General features: G+C 39.5%; 1 protein-coding gene across 2 annotated transcripts in view; it reads left to right on the forward strand.

The window, feature by feature from the left end:
• Positions 1–24,753, forward strand: part of MPP7 (MAGUK p55 scaffold protein 7) — a 241,481-nt gene that overhangs the window by 96,471 nt on the left and 120,257 nt on the right. For both annotated transcript variants that reach the window (XM_046678620.1, XM_046678621.1), the window contains exon 3: positions 14,606–14,724. In XM_046678620.1, the coding sequence (XP_046534576.1) occupies positions 14,606–14,724 (119 nt within the window). The remainder of the gene's footprint in view (positions 1–14,605; positions 14,725–24,753) is intronic.

Genomic DNA, 24,753 nt, shown 5'->3' on the forward strand with positions numbered 1-24,753 from the left:
ACTTTCCTGGGTCCTGATTTTTTTCTTTTGTTCGGATATAGTATTGCTGGTGCTGGGTTTGACTGTGTGGCAGTAGGTATCAGTGCCTAAGATATGGGCCAGATTCTTTGAGTAGAATGCTTCATATTGGGTCTTACTAGTGTCTTAATGTTCTGTGAATGCCTAGTATATGTTTATAATTCAATAGTTTATTTTCTTACAATGAGATGTCCTTCTTGCCCTCAGTTTAGTAGTATTTAGTCAGTCTTGTACATATCTGCCTCACCTGATGCTCTGTCGTCAGCTCAGACTAAACATGGAACCAGTGAAGCTGCATATCGTCCTTCCACGCACAGTGCTGTTATTCAATGTATGAGGACATGTTTTTCCAAATTTGTAAATAGTGTTAGTGTCATATTGATCCTTTAATCTGAAGATTCATTCCTCTACTAAGTATTCTACCCCAAAACCCCCCACTTCCCAGCGTCTCTTCCGTTTTATTACAGTCTCTCAGGTGACTATAGCCATTTCTCCATCAGACTGCTGGAGTCTCTTCCCTACCGATTTGAAGTCAGTCATTGTTGCTACTTTGGCTTTTTGCTTACTCATCCCTTTGATTCGGCCCTCCAGGAGCTTCAGATTGCATTGTGCATTGTTATTTTCATTTAGGCTTCAGCCTACCTGAGCAGATATGAGTCATCTTTAGTCCAGTACGAGTTAGTAAAATCATAGCTCACATGCTTTGCTTAGCTCTCTCTAGGCTTCTGAGCCACAGCGTTTGTGTAGGTTAGAGGCTTTTACTTTTTGCTTTGCCCTTGGGTTGCTTTTGATGTAGTACAGATGGTGTGTCTACACATGGTGTCTATTCCTGATGGAAAGACAGTTTTCTGTTGTTTGACAGATGTGACAGCTCTGATCATTTTCCTCTTTTTACAAAGCATTATGACCTTATTCTCATCTGTCTAGGAAATAAATATGTTTCCTGACTTCTTTTTTTATCCATTGCTTCCTGTTCCCCTCCCCCATCCCATCTTAATGATTCAGAAGATAATTTTTATAATAAAGATGAATTTTGTGACGTGGTCTGTACCAAATGGTAACATTTTGTGACTTTTTGGTATTAGCCCTTGACTGATGCAATTTTTCTGACTTCTGAGGATGTTGTGTCCGTGTGTAAAGGATAGCCTTGTTAAGTTTTAAATCCCAGGATCTTTTGTATTCCGATAGAACTGTATAACTTTGAAATGGAAGATAAAAGTCTATCAAAAATGTTTAAGCACTAAACTGTAAACAGGAATCTGTAAACGAATTCTCAGCATTTTTCTTTTGAATATGTGAATTATATCAAGAACTCTTAGAAAAATTGCTTGGAGATCTAAAAGGTTAAAAGGTTCAAAAGCAAGATCTGTTTTTTAGAAAAAATAGTACCTCTTGAGATGAATTCTGTTGCTGGCTGGTTTGCCACCATCTCTGAATGTAGTCAGGCTCCCCGAGATTTAGTTCTGCCAAAAGAGTGAAGGTAACAGTACTTATAATGACAAAATTGATCCTCTATCTAATGAACCATTTTCCGCTGTCACTTCATGAGTTAGGGGCCCCAAGATCCAGAATGACCGAGTAGTCTGAATGAGAGTTTGTCGTCAGATCTGTTCTGAGTCATTTTGTTTCAGTAAGGCAACTCCAGCATGGTATAGCTGATCATCTCCAATGTGTTGGTAGTCTGGTGGGAAGTGAGAAGCGTGTATAGTTATCTCAGTAGAGGGGTTAATATTACTTTTCTCTGTCACTTGAAGCATTTTGTAAGATGCGTCCGCAATCATGTCAGCACGTTTAGTGTTCATGACAAATGATTGGTTCCCCGGAGCCTCAGTTCGGATTTTGAAGTAGGACCATGCTTTGGCATCCAGTTGACTTAAGCCAATGTTGTCAGAAGTTTGTTGATGAATACATAATGTTGATATCACCAAAATCCTAGTTATTGATGCTTCTTGCAAGTATTTGTTGCATTATGTTTTATCTTGAAAGTCGTTAAGCCATTTGAGAATAGGGACCATTTTGTTATCTTTCTTTTCTTCCCTGCTATTCCTTACTACGCAAATGTCCAGATTGACCCGGGTCATGGGTATGTGGTCACTCTCTTCATTTCTCATCTCTCTAGTTCTTTACCCAATACACGGGGTCCATTATTGTCTTTGTTGCCTGTTGTGGAAAGGCTTTTCTCCCCCTGAATGTATTGCAGTAGCATAAACTTACATTTTGTCATCTGTTTCCTTGATACTTGGGCATGCTCATATATTTTACTATTTAATTTGGGATTTATTTTTATTTAAAAAGTGCTTATGTAGGTTGTACAGCTAGGTGAAGCGTCATTCTAAGCTTTACAAATGAGTCATTTAATCCTCATTACAATCCTGTAAGATTACTACTGTACCCGTTTTACAGATTAAAAACTGCACAGAGATGTTGACTAATTCACATTTGCAGAATTGGGATTTGTATTTATATCATTTGGCTTTAGAGTCTAAGCAGCCTACCCCAGGGCCTTTGTAAGTGCAGTTCTTCTTTACTCCCCACATCGTCATCCCCAGTTAACGTCTCTGCTTCCCTCACATCTCAGCACAATCGTCACTTTCCGGGGGAAGCTTTCTCTGAAGTTGTTCACACCCATCTTACACTGTCATGGTACCACGGCTGCTTCTCACAGTTAAAAGTTCACATTTCTTGTTACAGTTTTTAATACCTGTCTCCTGCACTACACTGGGGCATGACTTTACTCTTTTTCCTCCTCATCACCATTGCATGCCAGTCCTTCACAGTGCCTGGCACATGATAAACGCTCAGTATTTGTGGAGTGAGGTCGGAAAAGGATCGGGAGGAATTTTGAAATGAAGAACAATTAATTTAGGAGTTTGCCAGCTTCCTACACACACCCCTTGAAATGTCATCATGTGTTATGTTAAACCTGTTCATGAAACTTTGAGGTAAGAGTGTTACCCTGCTTGTTTTGTCTTTCAGACACTCTCAGGGGTCTTGTGGAGGGGCTATGATAGGAGTAGCAATCACCAGGAAGTTAATTACCTAGCAGACTGGTGTCGGATGGCGTGGATACACTTATACTGTCGGAGTAGAGCAAGTAGCAGTCCTCTGTGGCTGGACCAGAATTAGGGGGAGGTTATGAGCTATAGTACTGGAAAAAGTTTATATCCGATTATTAGCTAGAAGTGAAATTTTTAAAATTATGAAAGTAATGTTTATTTTGTAAAAACTGAAACAATGTGGAAATATTTATAGCAGAAATCGAAGTAATTGTTTCCTGTCCCTACCAGTTTCTTTGTAGATTAAATAGCACTTGGATATAGATCCTGCAGATGGCCCTCCAGCCTGCTTAGAAGTGTAATGGATAAGAATGAATGAGCAAATTACTGTATCAAAGGGAATGCAAGCTTTGAATTTTCATAGTGCCAGAAAAATACCAATTTATGATTTCCCTGCTTTATTCATTTTCCCAGATGACTCTTTTCAGCCTTTTCTCTCACATGCAGACACTTTCTTCCCTATCCTCACTCTCAGCAGATGACCATGTTTCCTGGTTTATGGAAAATATTGCAGTGATCATAAGGGAATTACCGCATTTCCCCTCATTCTCTGCCTTCCTCCTTGGAAGCATGGGTGAACCGTCCACACCTCTGTCTAATGCCATCCCTCCACTTGTGCACCAGACCCCATTCCTTCTCATCTGCTGAAGGACAGAGCTCCAGCAAATCCCTCCTTCTCTTACATCATCAGAATTTCTCTCTGTAGCTGATCAATGTCATTAGCACACAAATATGCTATTTTTCTTCATCTTAAAAAGACTTCTTTGTCCCGCTTCCCTTATAAACTTCAGTTCTCTTTTGCAAGCGATTGTAGAGGTTGTCTGTCTTTGTAAGAGTTGTCTATATTTGCCATTTCCAACATGTATCTTTATGTTTTTACTGTTCTTTGTCAGTCCTCTCCACTCGTCATGGTGCCACAATTGGTGACCTCCGAGTTGCTAAATCCAGTGGACAATTCTCAGTCCTTGTTCTACCTGCCCTGTCCATGGCGTTTGATGCAATGCATCATTTGTCCTTCCTTACCCCACTTGGTTTCCAGGGCAATGCATTCCTAGTGCTCCTCCTCTCTGAGTGGTTGTCTGTCCCTCTTTTCCCCCACATCTGCTAACCATGGAGACCCCAGAGCTCAGTCCTTGGCTCCTCTTTTCTTCTGTGTCTACATGCATGCCTCTGGGGATCTCATCCAGGCTCATGGCTTTAAATACCATCATATGCCAATGACTCCTAAATGCGCATCTTCAGTCCAGGTTGCTCTGCTGAGTTCTTGACTCCTGTATCCAGCTGCCCACCACATCTCCACCTGGATATCAAATACATATCTTGAACTTAATATGTCTAAAACTGAACTGCCCTGCCACGCTGATGGCAGCTTCAAACAATCTTGAAGTCATGTGTGATTCTTTTCTTTTTTTCATACCCCTCATTCAATTTCTTGGAAATTCATAATTAGCTCTTCCTTCAAAATCTATCCAGAGTTTGAATACTTTACATAACTCCCACAGCTGCCACCTGGGTGCAGGCCACCATCATCTTTTGCCTGGATCACTGCACTGACCCTCTGACAGGGTTCTCTGCTTCTGCTTTGCTCCCCTGCTGTCTCTTCTCAATTCAGTAGCCAGAGTGATGCTTTTAAAGTGTAAGTCAGGGGCCGGCCCTGTGGATGGATGGTTTAGTTTGCATGTTCTGCTTTGGCGGCCCAGGGTTTCGCTGGTTCGGATCCTGGATGCAGACGTGGCACTGCTCATCAAGCCATGCTGAGGCGGCATCCTACATAGCACAACCAGAAGGACCTACAAGTATAATGTACAACTATGTACTGGGGTCGTTGGAGAGAAGAAGAAGAAGAACAAGAAGGAAGAAAGAAGATTGGTAACAGATGTTAGCTCACGTGCCAGTAGGGAACAAAAAAAGTTAAGTCAGATCGTATTACAGTAGTGCCCCCTTACCTGGAGGGAATGTGTTCCAAGACCCCTGGTAGATGCTTGAAACCACAAATGGTACCAAACCCTATATATACTATGTGTTTTCCTCTACTATGGTAAAGTTTAACTTATAAATTAGGCACAGCAGGAGATTAACAGTAAAAACAATAAAATAGAACAATCATAACAATATACTGTAATAAAAGTTACCATAGATCTTAACAACCTCGGCATATGATTTTTTTTCTTATTAAGTTGAGAACTTTCACCTTTTTCACATAAAGGAAGCACTTGACAGCTTCTCCTCAGCATATCCGAATTGCCAGCATCACTACTCTTGTGCTTTGGGGCTGTGATTAAGTAAAATAAGGGTTACTTGAACACAAGCACTGTGATACTGAGACAGGTGGTCTGATAACCAAGAGGGCTACTAAATGACTAACCGGGAGGTAACATGTACATTGTGGAGACGCTGGTGAAAGGGGTGATTCCTGGATGGGATGGAGTGGGACTGTGCGAGATTGCATTGTGCTACTCGGAACAGTGCACAATTAAAACTTATGAATTGTTTATATCTGGAATTTTCCACTTAATAGTTTTGGACTGAGGGTAACTAAGACCATGGATAAGGGGGGACTACTGTACTCCTTTACTTAAAACCCTGCAATGGCTCTTTCCCTCTACAATAAAGTTAAATTCTTTGCAGTGTTTCCTACAAGGCCCTACATGATCTGGTCCCCCATTTCCTCTCTTATATCATCTTTTACAACTCCCCCTCTTCCTCCCTCTGCTCCAGGCACATTGGGCTCCTTGCCCTTCCTCAGATGCTCCAGGCATACCCCTGTCTTAGAGGTCTGAGTTTTTTTGTATTGTCCAGTCCTTGTGCCTGGAATGCTTGTCCCTCAGATACCCACGTAGCTGACTCCTTCACCTTCTTCAAGGCTTTGCTCATTTGTCACTTTCTCATCATAGCCTACTCTGACCACTTTGTCATTGCCGTAGGCCAGTGGCCCAGCACTGGGTCTACCTTATACTGCTCTGCTTTGTCTTTTTTTTAAATCAGTACTGTCACCTTCTGACATACTCTATAATTTACTTACAAGGTTTATGATTTGCCTTCCCTATAGAATGTTAGCTCTGTGAGGGGAGGGATCTTTATCTTTTTGGTTCATTGATACAGCCCACACACGTAGGGATATACCTGAACAGTGTCTGGCACATAGGACTTATGGTGTTCAATAAATGCTGGTTGAATGAATGAATGAATGTTCTTCCCACCAAATGACTATTGGGCTTGTTTTCCCATGCCCTTGCCAAATTTGCAAACTTAGTTCTTTCCTAAATTGATAGGCAAAAAATGGTATGCTTTGTTTAACTTTCTAAAATTATTTAGAATTATTTGTTAGATTGAACATTGCTTTGTGCATTGATATTTTGGGGCCATCTATTTCTTCTTCCATTATTTTCCTATTCATATGCCATTGCCCACTCTGCTCTTGTTTGTTCATCTTTTCTTTGATAAGTTTTAGCAGTTTTTCTGCAAACTTTCTTGATTTTTTTGATGCATGGAAATTTTGTTATAAAGTGTATCAGTCATTGCCTTTTATGGTTTCTAAGTTATTTGTCATGCTAGGAAAAGCCTTTAACTCCATGGTAGAAATATTCTATGAAATCTTCCTCCAGTATATATTTGGAATATTGGATACATCTGTAATTTGAGTGTCAGGTTAGGCATTTAACTTTTCTCTTAAAGGTAGCCCCGGAAGGTTATTGAGTAGAAGCTTTAAGTTATGGGATTATTATGGTCGGCATAAGCCAGAATTGAGTTCAAGTCCTGAATATGCCACTTACTAGGCTAAATGTATTTCGTCTTGTAAAATGGAGCGAGTAATAGCACCTACTTATGGAAGGCATTAAATGAGATAACCTGTGAAGCACTTACCATAGCTCTGTAAGTATTAGGTATATTAATACTACTAGGAATTGCTACTGGTAATTATTACTAAGTATTATTTTAGGGAGCTTATCAGTTGGTGGTAGAGAGGAAAGAATAAGGGGGGGAGAGGATAGAAATAGACATCATTTTTAATAGCTAGTTTTATTAGGCAAGGTGAGAATTGTTGAGGGTCTGACTATGATGATGGGAAACCTCTACTCACAGTTAAAATTACTGTCATAGGGGCCAGCCTGGTGGCATAGTGGTTAAGTTTGCACGCTTTGCTTCAGTGGCCTGGGGTTCGCGGGTTCAGATCCTCAGTGCGGACCTACACACCGCTCATCCAGGCATACTGTGGCGGTGTCCCACATATAAAATAGAGGAAGATTGACACAGATGTTAGCTCAGGGACAGTCTTCCTCACCCATAAAAAAAAAAAAATTACTGTCATATATTCCAGTGACTTGAGTAATATTATAAAGTAGTGAAATCTTAATCCAAGATGATGACATTTAATTATCTTCTGATTAAGTTGTAACTTTGGGTGAATTGGTTATTCAACATGGTTACATTTCCTTATGGGTTAGCTCAGTGTTGTTTACCTTCCCCAATCTTTGATCAAATCACCTGCTGGTTACGTACATAGAGGTTACATAAAGATTATAAGATTATGATGGAAAGTATGACTTTTAGCTTTACAATGCTACTCTTATCTAAATACTGAAAAAAAACCAATTGCAAAACAACTTGAAGTTGCTGAAGCATTAAAGTATTTAAATCTGTATGTGAAATACTCCTAGTGATGCTTGGTCACTGGTGTAGCCCAAGGCTCAGAAAGCCTCAGGTTATACTCTGACAATTGGTTGTTGGGGGGTAAAAAGCATTCAGTTTTTTTATCTTTAGGGAAAATGACAGAGGTGTTTATCCTTCAGTGTAGCAAGGCCACAGAGAAGCCAGCTGTAGCCCATTTAACTCCAAAGAAATAAATAAGGCAATGAAGTTAAATTAAGATCATGGTTTACGTACAGGATGGCTTAATGATCTGGCTTGTGGAGTGAGCAAGATACACTGTACGGAAATCATTCTCGTTAGTGTATTATTTTTCATGATTTCAGACAGCCAGCATTTGCCATCTAACATTTCTCTGGAAAGGAGAGAATAGATTACAATATTTAGTTCCTAAACAGCAGACTTCAGTAACCAATTTAAAAATCTTAAAACATCTTAGCATCTCTCTGCAATTAGTTCCTATTACTATAAACGCCTTCCTTACCCCCTAAAAATTTTCCCCACCACGTACTTTGTATTGTTTTTCCACTTTTAGGGATTACTACTATTTTTTTAACGTTAGAAAACAACAATCTCTCTGTGTCCTCTTTTCATAAATACCATACATTTGTGAGGAGGTTGAAGTTAAGAGAGTGCTCTTTTGATAGGAAAGAGTGTTCTTCATTTGTCGTCTGTTCAGCTTAGAATTTTGGCTTAATTAATGTCCTCTAACTGAAATGTTGGGTCCAGGTTAAATACTGTTAAAATAGGCCAACATTGTGAACATGAGCATTCTATTTAGTAGTATTTTCCTTTCAAGTCTGCATTAGTAAATTCTCTACCTTCGCTACTTACTAGTTAAATATTTTTCATTGTGTCCCCGCTGCCAAAGTATAGAAAGCCCCACCAAAACAAGCAGAAAGACAACCTCCCTCCCCCTAAAAAGGGGAGAAACATCTACTCTGCCTCCTCACACACGCTTAAATCTGTACATAGACGATTAAGCCAGGTGTCATTGTATTGCCTCTCAGCTCCAAAACCATACTTCATTGCCTGCTGTGTGAAGATGAAGCTGGGCCCTTCAAGTACTCCTTTGTTGCAGCTGGGACAATGTTAAGCTTTGTGGGGAGAGGGCACTAGAGGAACACAGCAGGAGGAAGAGGCGTCTCTTCCTGGTTCGGGAGTTTTTCGTTTGCTTCTTCCTGCTCTTCCCATGGGATTGCTAGCAGCACATGTGGGAAGCATCCAGTGGTGCTTACCCGCTTTGAGTTAGAGTGGCACCCCAATGGACAGCTTCCCTTTGAGTTTCAGCGACACCCCTCCGCGTAGATTCTCAGTGAGCTTCTTGGGCACTCCAGAAGTCAGCTTCCTAGCCTGGGCCTCCAGGCACACCCTGGAGAAGAAACGTTTCCTACTTGATACCCTAGCCATGGTTTTCTGCCCACCTGCACCCTGGAGGGGTGTTTCCTGCTTGCCCAGTGACGGTGGGCAAGCTCTGGCCCAGGGAAACCCAGCCATCTAGTGGGTTGTAATCATGCCTTCTCCAACGAGCTCTGAATCCTAGTCTTGGGGACAGAGCCCCTCTTCCAGGCTTGTTTCCTTCTGGGTTCTCTCTTTCAGCCCTAGGTATCTTGAGATTTTTCTTTACCACTTTATAGATAATCTTGTAGTTAGTCGTTATTTATATTAAACTTTCCTTGTTCACATTACAGCGTAGCTCTCATCGCCAGATTGGACTATGACTGATACAAACATACAAAGCAGAAATTTGGGTTTTGTTACCACACAAAGGGCACGGTCTGCTCACTGCAAGACAAAAGCCAATTGTCAAGAGGCAAGATGGCGGCAGAGAAAGAGTATTTTATTAAGTGATAAGCTAGCACATCTGAAGGTGGGGGAACTAGTGTCCTAAAGAACCATCTTAGGTGGGGCACAGAATCTTTAAGAAGTTATATAAGCCAGTGGGTTATAGGGGAGGAGGTTAGGTATGTTGACCCTTTGGTATTACACACTGGGAGTGGCCACACCGGATAGACTCTCTGTCCAGGGGTCATCACATTCCTAAGGAACTCAAAAGAGTGAAGTTATCATCTTGTCGCAGCTGGGAGGTACATGCACAAGCAGGGGTCAAAAAACTACAGAGCAGTTAGACCTCCTGGAGGGTGCCTGTCCACCTGGGTTAGTCAGTCAGAGGTCATTCAGAGTTACAATATGGTTTCTTTTCTACATTATGGTTTCCCTTATGTCAGCCTTGTGTTGAGCTGGTATCCGTTTGAGTACTCACTAGTGTTTTCTTCAGTACTACAGAAGTTTAGTGCATTTAAAAAATCTGTAGATTTACATGATTATTGCTGACTTTTCACCTTGGGTGTTCTCTAACCTAGAATGGCCCCTTCCAGGCCCTATTTTCCTTCCTTTAGATCCTAGCTCATATCCTGCCAGCTCCACTGTAGCCTTCGCTGACCTTTGTTGATTGCTCTCTTCTTTAAATTACTGTAATTCTTGTTCATATTAATCAGGTGACCCTTGACATTTTAGTTTTGCTGTTTCTTTTCTCTCGGTATGTAAAATACACTAATTTAAAAATGTTGCTTTTTCTCCACTGGAACATATTTATGAAATAATTTTATTGAAACGCCTCACGTGTATCTTTCACAGTGTCTTGTATCATATGCACCCAAGTATAAGGTGAGGGGTTTTTTTCTACGTTAAAATGATCTCTAAGAGAAGAGAGGTATTCCTTATATTGAAGTCCTTACAAAATCTCTTATAGAGAACTTTCACAGTTATTCACTTATGCAAAAATGTATTGAATGGAGAAGCCATGTTAATTCTCATATAACCTGAATTCATATTTTTGGGGATTGTTGAGAGATCACTTGACCGAATTGTTTTTAAAAAGGGGGACAAGTTTAAACCAGATTTAGTTATCATTCCTTGGAGAGGGGTTAAAAATCTTACATTTGCAAATGTTAAGGAGACTTAAAGAGTAGGGAAGTGGTTTTGTTGTGGAGATTAAAAACGTCCTGTAAAACAAGTGAAAAGCCAGTCAGCCTTACTCAGATCCTCAGTGAGGGCATCTCCCACATATTCAGATAAGTGCTGTGTCTCAGATAACTTATGTAGAAGTGAAAATGACCTGTTCTATGTCTACAAGGGGCACTAGTGATGAGGAAGAATTTCATTGTGAAGAATTTGAATAAAATGGTTGCATGAAATGTGCAAGTGGGGCAAAAACCAAATATCTAAATTAATATCTTTTACTTAATAGGTAATTCAAAGTGTGTGTTCCTAACTAAATTATAACTTAAATATTATAAGCAGTCCATGAGCATCCTCTTAACATCCCTGAAAATTAATTAGATGTTTGAATAGTTCATCACCAGCCTAAACATTTATTTATTTCACTTGGAGGAATACGTGTTGGATCTTTACTTGGGCAAATAGGAGATCATTGTGTTATGTTTGGGCATATATGATGTGTGTTCTGTGTCATCTCAGATGTCAGATCTCTAAGAAAGAGGTAGTGGTACATTCTGTACTTAGTTGTATCCCAATGATTAACGTAGTGCTCTGAATAGAAGAACTCATAAATGTTGATTCTTAGGATGGTAGCCTTCAAAGACCTAACTCGGGTGGTATTCTTTGCTGATGGCTTTCCTGTCTTCTTCCTCCTTTGGAGGAATTGGCCACTTCCCTTGCTTTTGCGACAGCAACCTCACCCTGTCCTGCACTTACTCATGGACTTGTCTGTGCTTGTCCCCTACACTGTTAAACTCCTGAGGACGGGGATCATGTACGTTGTGTCTTAGACCTTTGGAGCCATGAATAGTGCTTGGCTCCCAGGTCCCATAAATGTTTGTTGGAATGAAGCATTCATGAGCTTGAATGACTGCAGAGGAGTACAGAGTAACTTTCCTCATCTCAGTTCTTGCGCAGGGACCAACTAGATTTAGGTAAAACTTTTTAAGGTATTCTTGCTATCTAAACTCTCATTCCATGCCTTCTGAATCTCAAGAACCAAAAACGCTGGGATTTCATAGTATTCTTCATTACTGGAACTTTAGGAATTGAATATAGCACTATTTTAAAGCACGTGTTAGAATACAGACCCAGTTTTAGGCATGGGCTGAGATGGTTTCTAAGGCCTATATGTAACTTATTTGAGTGGCGTGATTGTCTCTGTTGCCTGCATTGAGGCTACATACAACTCTGGCCTAGTAGCTCTTTTAACGATCTCTTTACTTCCTGATTGGCACTGTCCTGTCTCTTCTGGTTTAAGTCTTGCTTACCAGATGTGGGAGCTGAAGAGAAGTGCCTGCTGTTGTCACTAGAGTGCCAAACTAGGTGGCATGTAAATTAGGATTACATAAAGCTCGTGAAAAACAGAAAACTCAGGTTTATGAGCTTCAGCTAACAGAGAAATTATTATTGTTTTTAATTTAAACATAATACGGCTTATCCCCACAGAAAGTTAAGCAGTACTTGGGTAAAGTTAACACTTTCCATATGTAAAAGCCCAGGCTGGTTTTATTTCTGAGTGTGGTATTGTGTCCAGTTGGAATGTATAGCTCGCTGTTGTTTTGACTTTGAACCATTGCGTTGAAGTGGCATTTTCATTCTAGAGGAGACGTACTAAGGAAAGAAGAACATTGGTTTTTATCAAATGCCTACTCTGCCAGCCACAGGCTAAGTGCAACCGTATGCATTGTTCCACTGAATTCTTACAGCAACCATATTTACCACAATTTCTTCTTTTGTTTTAGCTTTATTTTGGGATAATTATAGATTCACGTGTTGTAAGAAATAATACAGAGAGATCCTGTGTAGCCTTCACGCAGTTTCCTCCCGTAGTAACTTCTTGCATGACTATAGTAGACTGTCACCACTGGGAATTGTCACTGATGCAATCTGTTGCTCTTTTCCAGATTTCACCAGTTTTACATGCCCTCGTTTGCTCATTTGTGTGTGGATATATGTTTGTATATTTAGTTCTGTACAATTTTCCACATGGCTAGGTTACTATATATCTTTTTCCACACAGTGAGGGAAACGAGGCTCAGGTAAATTATGTGAAATGCTTAAAGTATAGACCTGAGGTTTGACTCTAGGTTTGTTTGGTCCAAGCATTTGCTTTTTCAGTACTAATAGAGATGAGTAACAATAGTCATCGATAATACAATGGCCGAAACTCAGAGTTACGTATGAAACATACTGAGTACTTACCATGTGTCAGAACTGTTCTAGTGTATAAACTCATTTAATCTCCCAACAACTACGCCACGTAAATTACATCACTGTTGAATTAGTATCATTAAACAAACTCTAATTGTATTACCAAGGAATAGGTAATTATGTTTACTACTCCTGAAATCAATAATAAAATAATGAAAGTCTGCCTTCTTTTTATGTAATTTCATACTTTGAACCTTTGACCTTAACCACTGATCTTGGCAGTTGTGATTACTTTAAATATGTGTACATATATATTATATGTATATATGTATAATGTGAGACCTGTTTATTATACATTGAGTTAGGTTGATCCCTTAAAAATACTTTTACTAAATTGTAAATAAGCGCTAGTTTAGGCAGGATGCCAGGCTTTTAAGGGAATAAATATAAACCACCAAGGATACTTAAGAACGTAATTGGGAGAAGTCATTTTTTTTCTAGAGTATTTTAGATCTTTTTGGCCAAATACAGCCCCAGGAATGTTTGAATTGAACCGAATCTCTCAAGTTACATATCTAACTTTCAAAATGGAACCTAATACATTTGGTTGTAAATTATCCCTGATTATCAGAATATTATAGTGCTTTAGAAAGATAATAGATATACTAATCAGCAGCTCATAATTTACTCTATGATTCTTTGCTAGTTAAATATCTTGTAAAGCTGTCCCTATGATGAACAGCAGCACTTATTCAGAGCAGAAGTAACAACAGTCCCGTGTGTTGTGGATCCCAGGAGGTCTTGGTGTTTTTGTAGACAGCAGACAGAAATAAAAGGAATTTTGTCCTTTTTACCTCATGTAATCCCACTGGAAAATGAAACATGTGCTATGAGTTGATATTGACTCCTGCCAGGTCACCTCCCTGAAGAGTCTCGGGCAAGCACTGTTGCAACATTTCTTGGACAGGAGTCTGACGGCCCCTGAACGAGATGGATGGTGTATGTGGTAGCTACTGTGGAACACTGCGCTACTGTCTGCCCCTCGGAAGCTTCTGGGGAGGAGAAGCACGAGTCACCTGCATCTGCTGCCTTAACTCTTTCCCAGGGCGTCACTTACCCCCCATTAGAGTCCAAGTTAAATTAAGTTTCTATGTAGTTTATTGTTGTCATCGTTTTCAAAATGAGTGACTGCGATAATGCAGTGCCACGTACGCTTTATTCTGTCTTACTTTTTAGAAGTTGATTTTGGACGTTAGATAATGCAAATGTTTTTGAAGCTATATATTATTAGTAACTATTTGGAAACCACGAAACTTTTTTAATGGACCACTCTATCAATTTTCTGCTCTTCTAAGGAAGTTTTTCCTATTCATGACTCATTTCACTCTGGCTAACTTTGAGGGAAATGTAATAACGATTAAGGAAAGGAATGTATGCGTTTTCTTCTTTTTTTGAAAGCTCGTACACATCTTCTCTCGGGTTATGTAACCTTGGATGACTGTAGAATGTTGACAACAGTGAACGGTAATAACTAGCCTGTTAATACGTACTTCTTTGGAATTTAAAAATCTAAAAGCTTCCTTTGCTTCTCTGGAGAAGTGTTGAGCTTGATGGACCAGAATACAAATCCAGTAAAAACGACGTGTTCCAGCTGTCATTTATACACACCTTAAGCGAAATTAATGAGATCACTCTAAGATTACGCTTTGTGTTTTATTTTCATTTTATAGGTCTGTATGAGCTGTTGGCTGCTCTGCCAGCCCAGCTGCAGCCACATGTGGATAGCCAGGAAGACCTGACCTTCCTCTGGGATATGTTTGGTGAAAAAAGCCTGCATTCACTGGTAAAGGTAAACCATGCTGATGTCAGATTCTCTTTGTGGAAAAACATATGGAAAAATATTTCGAGTGCCATCTAGTAAACCAGAGATCAAATTGTTGCCCTCTGAAAACAAAACAGCCTTGTTCCATTTCACTGACGGGCGTGGAAGTTAAGGATTCTACCAAAAATACATAGATGATTTCACTTGATGGAGGTGATCTGGCTCTGCATACTAATGCGGCAAACCTGTGCTTGCCCTTGTTTAGAAAAAGAATATGAAGTAGGAGCAGGGAGGTTTGGACTCCTTGTGGTCAACATTCATGAGCCGGAATTTAACCTAAATAAATAAATGTTCACAGCAAAAATTAGAAGGAATGTATTTTCTGAGGGTAAGGATGGCAGCAGTTCAGTAGCCACATTAATTTAAAATAATTTCCTTTAACAAAGTCAACTGAAATTCTAGCAAGCTACTTCTTTTCTTGGCACAACGCCATTGACATGGTATTTTGTGTATAAATACGCTGAAGCTAAATATGAATAGAAACAGCTTTTGGAGACCGTTTTAGTAAAGGATCATGCCACGAAAATGATCAGCCACCAGAAATCAGATCTTGCCACACGGCAACACTGAGAATGATCAGAACTCTTAAAATAGTAGAATGAGAACAAGAAACTTACTGGAAAATACACCACTCTTGCTTCTGGAAATATGAATTGCATTTTCACTCATTTAACTCGAGCTGAAAGAAATTCAGTCTTTCTTGCGTCCTTAGGAGATAGAAACCTGTGATGCTGCAGCAATGCCTGGACCGACACTCAATTCAGCTGAATTTGTTACGGTTGTCTGTCGTGATAAGAGGCTTTGAATCGATGTGTAGTGTTTGAAAATGAGCAACTTCTGAGGCGCACTTGCTTCACAGGACAGGAAAATTCTTACGACACATTTTTTTCTTGTCAAATTTGCGTGCCTCAAGCAGTGACAGTTCTCAAGAAGGACAAGTGTTGATATGTGGCATTTTCCTAGCAGTACATTTAAAGACTAGAGTGCTTTGTTTATGTATTTATTTGGTTTTCATATAATTGCCAAGGTGTGTTTGTGTTCTGAACAATTTTAGGTAGTTTAGTTACTCTCTCAGGATGTGTTAGCAATGGTCTTGGGATTATACTTGATGAAGTTTATGATGTAATGAGGCAACCGTGACAATATTCCTGTGTTAAATGTGTGGAACTTGAATAGCTAGGGGTTTGTTTAGGTTGATTTGATCTTTTGGTAGAAAGAATAAAATGTATTTAAAATGGCCTTATCACCCCTTAATCATTAAACAAACCTGTCACAAAACAATGGGTGCATCTGTGTTTCTATTTATTGATAATGTGGCTGCTATCTCAGTTTCCTTATCTATAAAATGGAAATTATAATATCTATTGACAAGATTGTGAGTTTCGAATAAAATAATGGGAAATCTTAGTTCTTTGATACTTACATTGGTTAGGGAAATATAAGTAGGCATTATTAGGTATTAAGAAAAAATGTGATTATCATAGCATGTGAAGGACCAAAAGCTAATGACAGAGCTGGTTATTATTTCTATTAAAAGAATAAAACTAAGGGCCAACCCCGTGACCGAGTGGTTGGGTTCTTGCACTCCGCTGCAGCGGCCCAGGGTTTCGCTGGTTCAAATCCTGGGCGCGGACATGGCACCACTTGTCAGGCCATGTTGGGGCAGCGTCCCACATGGCACAACTAGAGGCACCCACAACTAGAATATACAACTATGTACTGGGGGGGTTTGGGGAGAAAAAGCAATAAAAAAAAATTGGCAATAGTTGTTAGCTCAGGTGCCAATCTTAAAAAAAAAAAAAAGAAAACTAATATGTAAAAAATTTCTCAGTTACACTAGCTGTTGAGTTTTAAGCATAGGTTGTTTTTTAAAGTCTATGTCAATAAGAAGCGGTTAGAAAGTATACTGGAGGGTTTGATATCTGGTTTTATAAAAATAGTGAAGCAAATAAATTGATGTTGCCAGTCTTTAAATAGCACAATAATGTTTATTCCAAATGTTTTTCAGTAGCTCCTATAAAATCTATTTTTAAAATTAGTTTTGGGGGCCAACGTGGTGGCGTAGTGGTTAAGTTTGTGTGCTTCGCTTCAGCGGCCCGGGGTTCGCGGGTTCAGATCTCAGGCATGAGATCATGACCGCTCAACAAGCCATGCTGTGGCAGCATCCCACATACAAAATAGAGGAAGATTGGCTTGGATGTTAGCTCAAGGACAGTCTTCTTCAAGCAAGAAGAGGAAGATTGGCAACAGATGTTAGCTCAGGGCCAATCTTCCTCACCAAAAAGAAAAAAAATTGTTTTATTATGTACCTCTAGTACATTCTTGGTTTCTTAATAGTTTCTCCACTCCCAGCTTTTATCACATGCAGACCTCAAGTGTGTCCTTTGACTGACCCATTCTATTAGTTTTCAACTGCGTAAAGCCTAAAATGCCTCCAGAAGGCATGCTCATGGGATTGTAGTTTAAACAGCTGGAACAATCCACTTAACTGTATTCCAAGGGCCTCTATTGAAGGGTGGAGGATAGAAGCATTCAGCTTTTGTACATAAATTGTGGTAAAGCAAAAGAAACTTGTTTGAGAAGTTTTGTTTCAGAGTAAATCAAAATGTGTTTTGATGTTATACTCTTTTGCCTGCAGTTGAAGCTGTTGGTCTGTGAGTTAGAACTGGGCGAAGGCAAAACTTGATTTTATTCTAGCACAAAATTTTCATTTTATTTTATGTAAAAGAGAAGGTGGTTGTTAAATCACCACACCGTTTAAATATATGTAACTGTCTGGTCTAATGTAAAATATACGTAAGAAGAGGCAGTTTTGGCATTACAGGAATAGGTACGGCCTGCCACCTTAGGATCCGGAGCTATTCTCTGGCAGGAATCCTGTAGGTTATGAGCTTATCATTGCAAAGAAAATATGGTGATCCTACAGGGTGTTAGCTGCGGATATTTTTTAAGAGAAAATTTTCTAGACAGAGAAGTTGAACAATAAAAAGCGAGCGTGAGATTTTAGAAGTATTAGAAGAAAGATGATGCTGATAGCAGACCTGGGAAATATCGTAGACAAGGTGTGGTGAGATGAGGCTGTCAGCATTCACACTCTCCACCAGTCAGCACAGAGCCACACTTTTGACCCATCTTTTGCAAATATGCAGAACCATGAAGCGTATAGTTGTGTCCTATCCTCATTTCTGAATTTCTTCTACCCTTGTGTTTTTTCTATTGAGATTTCTTTACTTTCTTTAAATTTTATTTAGTTGTGTTGTATTTTTGTAATCAGATGTGAATTCGTTCTAGAACAAGATATGGCATAATGACTTGCTTAAATAGTATATTTATTTTCAGTGAGGTTGGTAGTTCTGTTTCCTCAAGAAATTTTTGTTTCTTTTTCACAATTGTGTTGGATTTCCAGGATAAGAATATCAGATTTTTAGTGCCTTTTAAAGAGTTGCATATGTTTTCTCTACCTTTTTTTTTTTTTTTTAAAGATTGGCACCTGAGCTAACAACTGTTGCCAATATTTGTGGTGTTTTTTTTTTCCTGCTTTATTCTCCCCTCCCCCCCAACTCAACCATGGGGCCGGCCCCTCTACCTTTTTAAATAATTGCATATATGTATGGGGACAGGAGGAAAAAAGGTAGTAATCTAAATTTTATGTTTCTTGGAATTCTGAAGTATTTCAACAAAACATAGGGTGATTGTTTTTGAGACAATTTTCCTGATATGGTTGAATTATTGTGTGCATTTCTGAGATTTTAGTCTTAAAGGAACAATGATAATGCTCAACTAGACTCTTACAACATTTAGTTACATAGTTTTAACTGTTGATAATTGACTGCTTGATTCCTAGTGTCCTTGTGGAGTTCTTACTGTGTGCCAGATGCTGTGTAGGCCACTAGGGCTAAAATTCCCAAGGGAGCAGGCGCAGTCTCTTGCTTTGCAGAATCTCCAGTCTCTCAGAGGGGTCATAGAGGAGGGGATGGGCAGTTACAATTTTCTATGATAGGTCGTGTGTAGAGCTTTCGATGCGAGGCACTAGGTGCCTAACTCAGTGCTGGCCTCAGAGAGGGGCTCGTGGAGGATTTGGTATTTTAAGCTAAAACCTATGTGTTGAATAGGAGTTGCCTAGGTAAGCATGTATAGGGGGGTGGATGGGACACCTGGAGGCATGAATGAGCATTGTGTCTTTAGGATGGAGGCTGACAGATTGTCTTGGCTGGTACTTAAAAGTAAAGAAGGGTGTGGGGAGCAGAGACCTGTTCCTGAATGGCTTTGACTTTATTCATTGCATTGAGAAGTTTAAAGCAGGGGAATGAAGGCATGAGATTTTTCTTGTAGAAGGAAATTAGCGTGCTGTGTAGTTGGCATAGGGCGTGAAGTGTCCTGGTCAGAGATGCTGGTGGCAGAGTATTGGGAGAGGGAAGCTGGTTTTGTCGTGAGAAAGGGAGGCCGATATTGACCCTGTCCTCGCCAGCCTGTGTCCTGTTGGTTAACATATTGGAACTCCTTCCCATTGTTTGTTAAGTAATTGCTGGCCCCAGCTTCTAGACACCATCCCCCGCTGACCCCCTCATCCGACCACTCAATTGTTTATGCCAGGCCGTTAGGGGTTGTGGGGGGAGCTCCAGGAGACCTGAAAAGCCCTAAGGTTTACACATTTTGAATATCTCCTCAGAAGAAAGGTGTTTATGTTGGTTTGACATTTGGAGGGTAACCAAATAGAGCCGCCTGTTACATAGCTGGACACGTGGGTTTTGAGCTGAGGATAATCTGTTCTAGGTTGTAGACATTAGATTTGGGAGTAGGCTTACCAGACAAAATACAGGACATCCAGTTTAATTTGAACTTAAGATAAACATTGAATGACTTTTCATATAAGTATTAACCATGCAATATTTGTATTTTTACTTGTGAAATCTAGGAACTCTGATAGTGATTAATATTTAGATGGTAACACTTATTTGGTAACAGCTTTCTTGAAATATAATTCACATACCATGCAATTTACCCATTTGAAGTATACAGGCAGTAGTGTTTAATATAGTCACAGAGTTGTGCAACCACCACTGCAATCAATTTGATAGTTTTCATCACCTCACAAAGAAACCTGATACCACGTAGCTGTCATTCCCCAATCTCTGCATGCTCACACCCCTCCTGACCCCTCCCCACCCCAGCCCTAAGCAACCGCTAGTCTACTTTCTGTCTCTATATATTTGTCCTTTCCAGCCATTTTGTATAAAGTGAATCATGTAATATGTGGGGTGTTTTTGTGACTGGCTTCTGTCACTTAGCTTACTGTTTTCAAGGTTCATCCATGTCATAACGTGCATCAGTACTTCATTCCTTTTTATGGCTGTATAGTATTCCATCATATGGATAGGCCACGTTTCGTTTATCCTGTCATCTGCTGATGGACATGTGGGTTGTTGCCACCTATTAGCTATTATGAATAATGCTGCTAAGAACATTTGTATACACGTTTTTGTGTGGACATGTTTTCAGATCTAAGAGTGGAATTACTGGGTCAAATGGTAACTCTATGTTTAACATTTTGAAGAACTGCTAGACTGTTTTCTGAAGTGGCTATACCATTTTATATTCCTACCAGTGGTTTATGAAGGTGCTGATTTCTGTACATCCTCACCAATGCTTTTGTCTTTTGGGGGTTTTTGGCTTTTTGGTGAGGAAGATTGGCCCTGAACCAACATCTGTTGCCAATCTTCCTCTTTTTTTTTTTTTCCTTCCCATAGCCCCAGTACATAGTTGTAGGTCATTCTAGTTCTTCTATGTGGGATGCCACCACAGCATGGCCTGATGAGTGGTGCATAAGTCCATGCCCAGGATCCGAACTGGTGAACCCTGGGCTGCTGAAGCGGAGTGCGCTAACTTAACCCGTTGGCCATGGGGCCAACCCCAACACTTGTTTTTATTTGACTTTGATTCTGACCTTCCTAGTGGATTTAATGTGATACCTCATTGTGGTTGTGATTTGCATTTCCCTAATGGTTAATGACGTTAAGCATCTTTTCATGTGCTTATGGGCCAACTGTGTATCTCCTTTGGAGAAGTGTCTCTCTGGATTCTTTGCCCATTTTTTTCCCCCATTTACTTCTTTTTAATGAATAGGCTATTTTTTAGAACAGTTTTACATTGACAGAAGAATTGAGCAGATGGTACAGATGGCTGCTGAATACCCACCTCCCCCCAAAGTTTCCCTTACTTTTAACTTCTTGCATTAGTATGATACATTTATTCCAATTAATGAACCAGTATTGATACAGAATAACCAAAGGCTGCAGTTTACCTTAGGGTTCATCCTTTGTGTTGTGTAATTCTGTGGGTTTGGACAAATGCATAGTGTCATGTATCCAGCATTACAGTGTCATAAAGATTAGTTTTACCACCCTGCAGGTCCCCTGTGCTTCACCTCTCCCCTGACTTTGGCAGCTACTGATCTTTTACTGTCTCTATACTTCTGCCTTTTCCAGAATGTCATATAATTGGAGTAGTACATAGTATGTAACCTTTTCACACTGGCTTCCTTCACTTATTAATATGCATTTAAGGTTCCATCCAGTCTTCTTATGGCTCAATATCTCATTTCTTTATATCATTGCATAGTGTTCCATTGTGTGTATGTACCACAGTTTGTTTCTCCATTCACCCATTGAAGGAAATCCTGGTTGCTTCTAGTCTTGGGCAGTTACAAATAAAGCTTCTGTAAACATCGGTGTGCAGGTTTTTGTCTGGACATAAGTTTTCAACTCCTTTGGGTAAATACCCTGCAGCACGATTCCTGGGTCATATGGTAAAAGTACGTTTTGCTTTCTAAGAAACTGCCAAACTGTCTTTCAAAGTGGCCGTATCATTTTGCGTTCCCACCCACAATGAATGAGAGCTCCTGTTGCCCTGCATCCTTGTCTGCAGTTAGTATGGTCAGTGTTTTGGGTTTTAGCCATCCTAGTAGGTGTATAATGGTATCTCATTACTGTTCTGATTTGCAGTTCTCTTATGACTTGTGATGTTAAGCATCTTTTCATATGCTTATTTGTCATCAGTATATCTTTTTTTGTTGAAGTGTCTATTGAGATCTTTTGTTCAGTTTTTTAATCGAGTTGTTTTTCCCCTTATTTTTGAGTTTTAACTGTTGTCTTTTTGGATAGAAGTCTTTTACCAGATGTGTGTTTTGCAAATATTTTCTTCCAGTCTGTGGCTTGTCTTTTCATTCTCTTAATGGTGTCTTTCACAGAGCAGAAGTTTTTAATTTTAAGTCCAATTTACCAATTTTTCTTCATAGAATGTGCTTTTGGAGTTATATCTAAAAACTCATTGCCATACTCAAGGTTACCTAGATTTTCTCCTCTGTTATCTTCTAGAAGTTTTTTAGTTTTGTATTTACGTTAGTTCTATGATCCACTTTGAGTTAATTTTGTGAAAGGTGTAGTTTTGTGTCTGGATTCAAATTTTTACGTATGAATATCCACTTGTTGCAGCATCAGTTGTTGAAAAGAGTATCCTTTCTCCATTTAGTTGACTTTGCTCCCGTGTTGAAGATCGGTTGATTTTAATTGTGTGGGTCTATTTCTGGGGTCTCTGTTAGGTTCCATTGACCTATTTATCTATTCTTTCACCAATACTACTGTCTTTTTTTTTTTTTTTTTGAGGAAGATCAGTCCTGAGCTAACATCTGCTGCCAGTCCTCCTCTTTTTGCTGAGGAAGACTGGCTCTGAGCTAGCATCTCTGCCCATCTTCCTCTACTTTATATGTGGGACACGTGCCATAGCATGGCTTGATGAGCAGTGCCATGTCCGCACCTGGGATCCAAACTGGTGGACCCTGGGCCACCAAAGCCGAATGTGCAAACTTAACTGCTGCACCACCGGGCTGGCTCCTACTCTGTCTTGATTACTGTGGCTTTATAGTAAGTCTTGGAGTTGCATAGTGTCAGTCCTTTGACTTTGTTCTCAGTATTGTATCTGCTATTCTGGGTCTTTTGCCTATTCCTGTAAACTTTAGAATCAGTTTGTCATGTCCACAAAATAGCTTGCAAGGATTTTGATTGGGATTATGTTGAATACGTAGATTAAGTTGGGAAGAATTGACATCTTAACAATATTATGTATTTTTGTCCATGAACATGAATATCTCTGTATTTGTCATCATCTTTGATTGCTTTTGTCAGAGTTTTGTACTTATTTAGGTTCTGTACATATTTTGTTAGATTTATACCTAATTTTTTGTGTGTGGTGCTAATGTAAATAGTTTTTTCTTTTTCTTTTTTTTTGTGAGGAAGATTGTCACTGAGGTAACATCTGTGCCAGTCTTCTTCTATTTTATGTGGGATGCTGCCACAGCATGGCTTGAGAAGCAGTGCTAGGTTGGTGCCTGGGATCCGAACCTGCAAAGCCCAGGCTGCCAAAGTGGAGTGCATGAACTTAACCAGTATACCACTGGGCCGGCCCTGGCATTTTGTTTTTAATTTCAAATTCCAGCTGTTCATTGCTGGTATATAGGAAAGTAATTGCGTTTTGTATATTAAATTTGTATCCTGCATCCTTGCTATAATCACTTATTTGTTCCCAGAGTTTTTTGTTGATTCTTTGGGACTTTCTGCATAGATAATCATGTCATCTGTGAACAAAGGCAGTTTTATTTCTTTCTTCCCAACCTGTATACTTTTTATTTCTTTTTTCTTTTTTTTTTATTTTTTTTATTTTTTTTATTTTTTTATTTTTTCCTTTTTCTTCCCAAAGCCCCCCGGTACATAGTTGTATATTCTTTGTTGTGGGTCCTGCTAGTTGTGGCATGTGGGACGCTGCCTCAGCGTGGTTTGATGAGCAGTGTCATGTCCGCGCCCAGGATTCGAACCAACGAAACACTGGGCCGCCTGCAGCGGAGCGCGCGAACTTAACCGCTCGGCCACGGGGCCAGCCCCTTATTTCTTTTTTCTTAGCCTTAGCTGGGAATTCTAGTAAAGTACTGAATATGAGTGGTGAGAGGGGTCTCCTTGCATTGTTACTGATCTTAGAGGGAAAGAATGTAGTTTTTCACCGTTAAGTATGATGTTACCTGTAAGTATTTTATATATGTTTTTTATCAAGTTGAGACAGTCCCCTCTATTCCTAGTTTGCTGGGAGTTTTTATCATGAATGCGTGTTGGATTTTTTTGCATCATTGATCATATGATTTTTCTTCTTCATCCTGTTGGTGTGGTGGAGTTAATACTTCTGAATATTGAACTGGCCTTTACATTCCTGGAAAAAAATCTCACTTGATTTTGGCATATAATTCGTGTTATACATTATTCGATTTGATTTGCTAATGTTTTGTTGAGGATTTTTGCATCGCTAGTCATAAGAGATACTAGTCTGTAGTTTTCCTGTCTTGTAATGTTCTTGTCTGGTTTGGGTAGTAGGGTAATGTTGGCCTCATAGAATGAGTTAGGAGGTGCGCCCTCTGCTTTCATTTTTTTCTGAAACAGTTTGTAGAGAATTCATATAATGTTTTCCTTAAATTCACCAGTGAAACGATCTGGGCCAAGTGCTTGTTTTGGAAGGTTATTAATTGTTGATTCAATTTCTTTAATAGACATAGGCCTAGTTAGATCACCTGTTTCTCCTTATGTAAGAGTTTTTGTCACGGGTGCCTTTCAAGGAATTGGTTCCCATCATGTAAGTTACCAAATTTGAGGTCATAGAATTATTCATAATCTTTTTAATGTTTATGGGATCAGTACTCATGACTCCTCTTTCATTTCTGATATCAGTAATTTATGTCTTCTCTCATATTTTCTTGGTTAGCCTGGCTATAAGTTTATCAATTTTATTAATCTTTTCAAAGAACTAGCTTTTGGTTTTCTTGATTTTCTCTGTTGTTTTCCTGTTTCAGTTCCATTGACTTCTGCTCATATTTTATTCTTTCTTTTCTTCTTGCTCTTCTTTCTCTAGTTTTCTAAGGTAGAAGCTTTTATTATTGATTTTAGTTCTTTATCTTTTTCT

Source organism: Equus quagga, chromosome 12 (assembly GCF_021613505.1).
Source record: "Equus quagga isolate Etosha38 chromosome 12, UCLA_HA_Equagga_1.0, whole genome shotgun sequence".
Classification (NCBI taxonomy): domain Eukaryota; kingdom Metazoa; phylum Chordata; class Mammalia; order Perissodactyla; family Equidae; genus Equus; species Equus quagga.